The sequence below is a fragment of the Apaloderma vittatum genome, unplaced genomic scaffold, assembly GCF_000703405.1.
Source record: "Apaloderma vittatum isolate BGI_N311 unplaced genomic scaffold, ASM70340v1 scaffold8005, whole genome shotgun sequence".
Lineage (NCBI taxonomy): Eukaryota > Metazoa > Chordata > Aves > Trogoniformes > Trogonidae > Apaloderma > Apaloderma vittatum.
The window spans coordinates 27,131-27,583 of NW_009718716.1; the positions used below are offsets into that span (position 1 = coordinate 27,131).

Below are 453 nucleotides of genomic sequence, written 5' to 3' on the forward strand. Positions count from 1 at the left end.
GGAGAATAAAATAAGGCTGTATAGCAGTAGGGCACCAGAAAAATATCCCAGTGCCCCCGCTCTTGCTTTGGTGGTGTTTATTTGTACTGTGTCATATTGGGACATTTGCAGCTAGAAGTGAAAAAAACTTATTTTTCATGACTACAGAGCCAGGATTCCACCAGGCTGGGGGTTGTTTTTCTTCTGAAAGAAAGGGACATTTATTTCCTTGATGCACTTGAATGCCTGAGAACTGTTGTTCTTTTCCTTACTTCCCCCCTCGTCCTCGAATCCCAAACGACACTCGTTTGATGTTTGTGCTTTGAACTTCATCCAGTCTGATCCCTGGCCTGACATGACTGCACAAAAGTAATTGCACTTTAGGACTGCAGACTTTTGGGGGGGAGGGAACGGTTCTTCTGGTATTAATATTTTTTAACTGCTGGGGTGAACATTATGATCCTGCTTCAGTTG

The 453-nt window shown here is 43.5% G+C and overlaps 1 protein-coding gene across 1 annotated transcript in view; it reads left to right on the forward strand.

The window, feature by feature from the left end:
- APCDD1 (adenomatosis polyposis coli down-regulated 1) overlaps positions 1 to 115 on the forward strand; it is a gene marked incomplete at its 5' end in the record, with an annotated part of 18,280 nt that extends 18,165 nt beyond the window's left edge. Inside the window, 1 exon segment of the mRNA XM_009870343.1 lies at positions 1 to 115. This exon segment is cut by the window's left edge and continues 29 nt beyond it. Within this exon segment, the coding sequence (XP_009868645.1) occupies positions 1 to 115 (115 nt within the window).
- Positions 116 to 453: the final 338 nt, after the last annotated feature.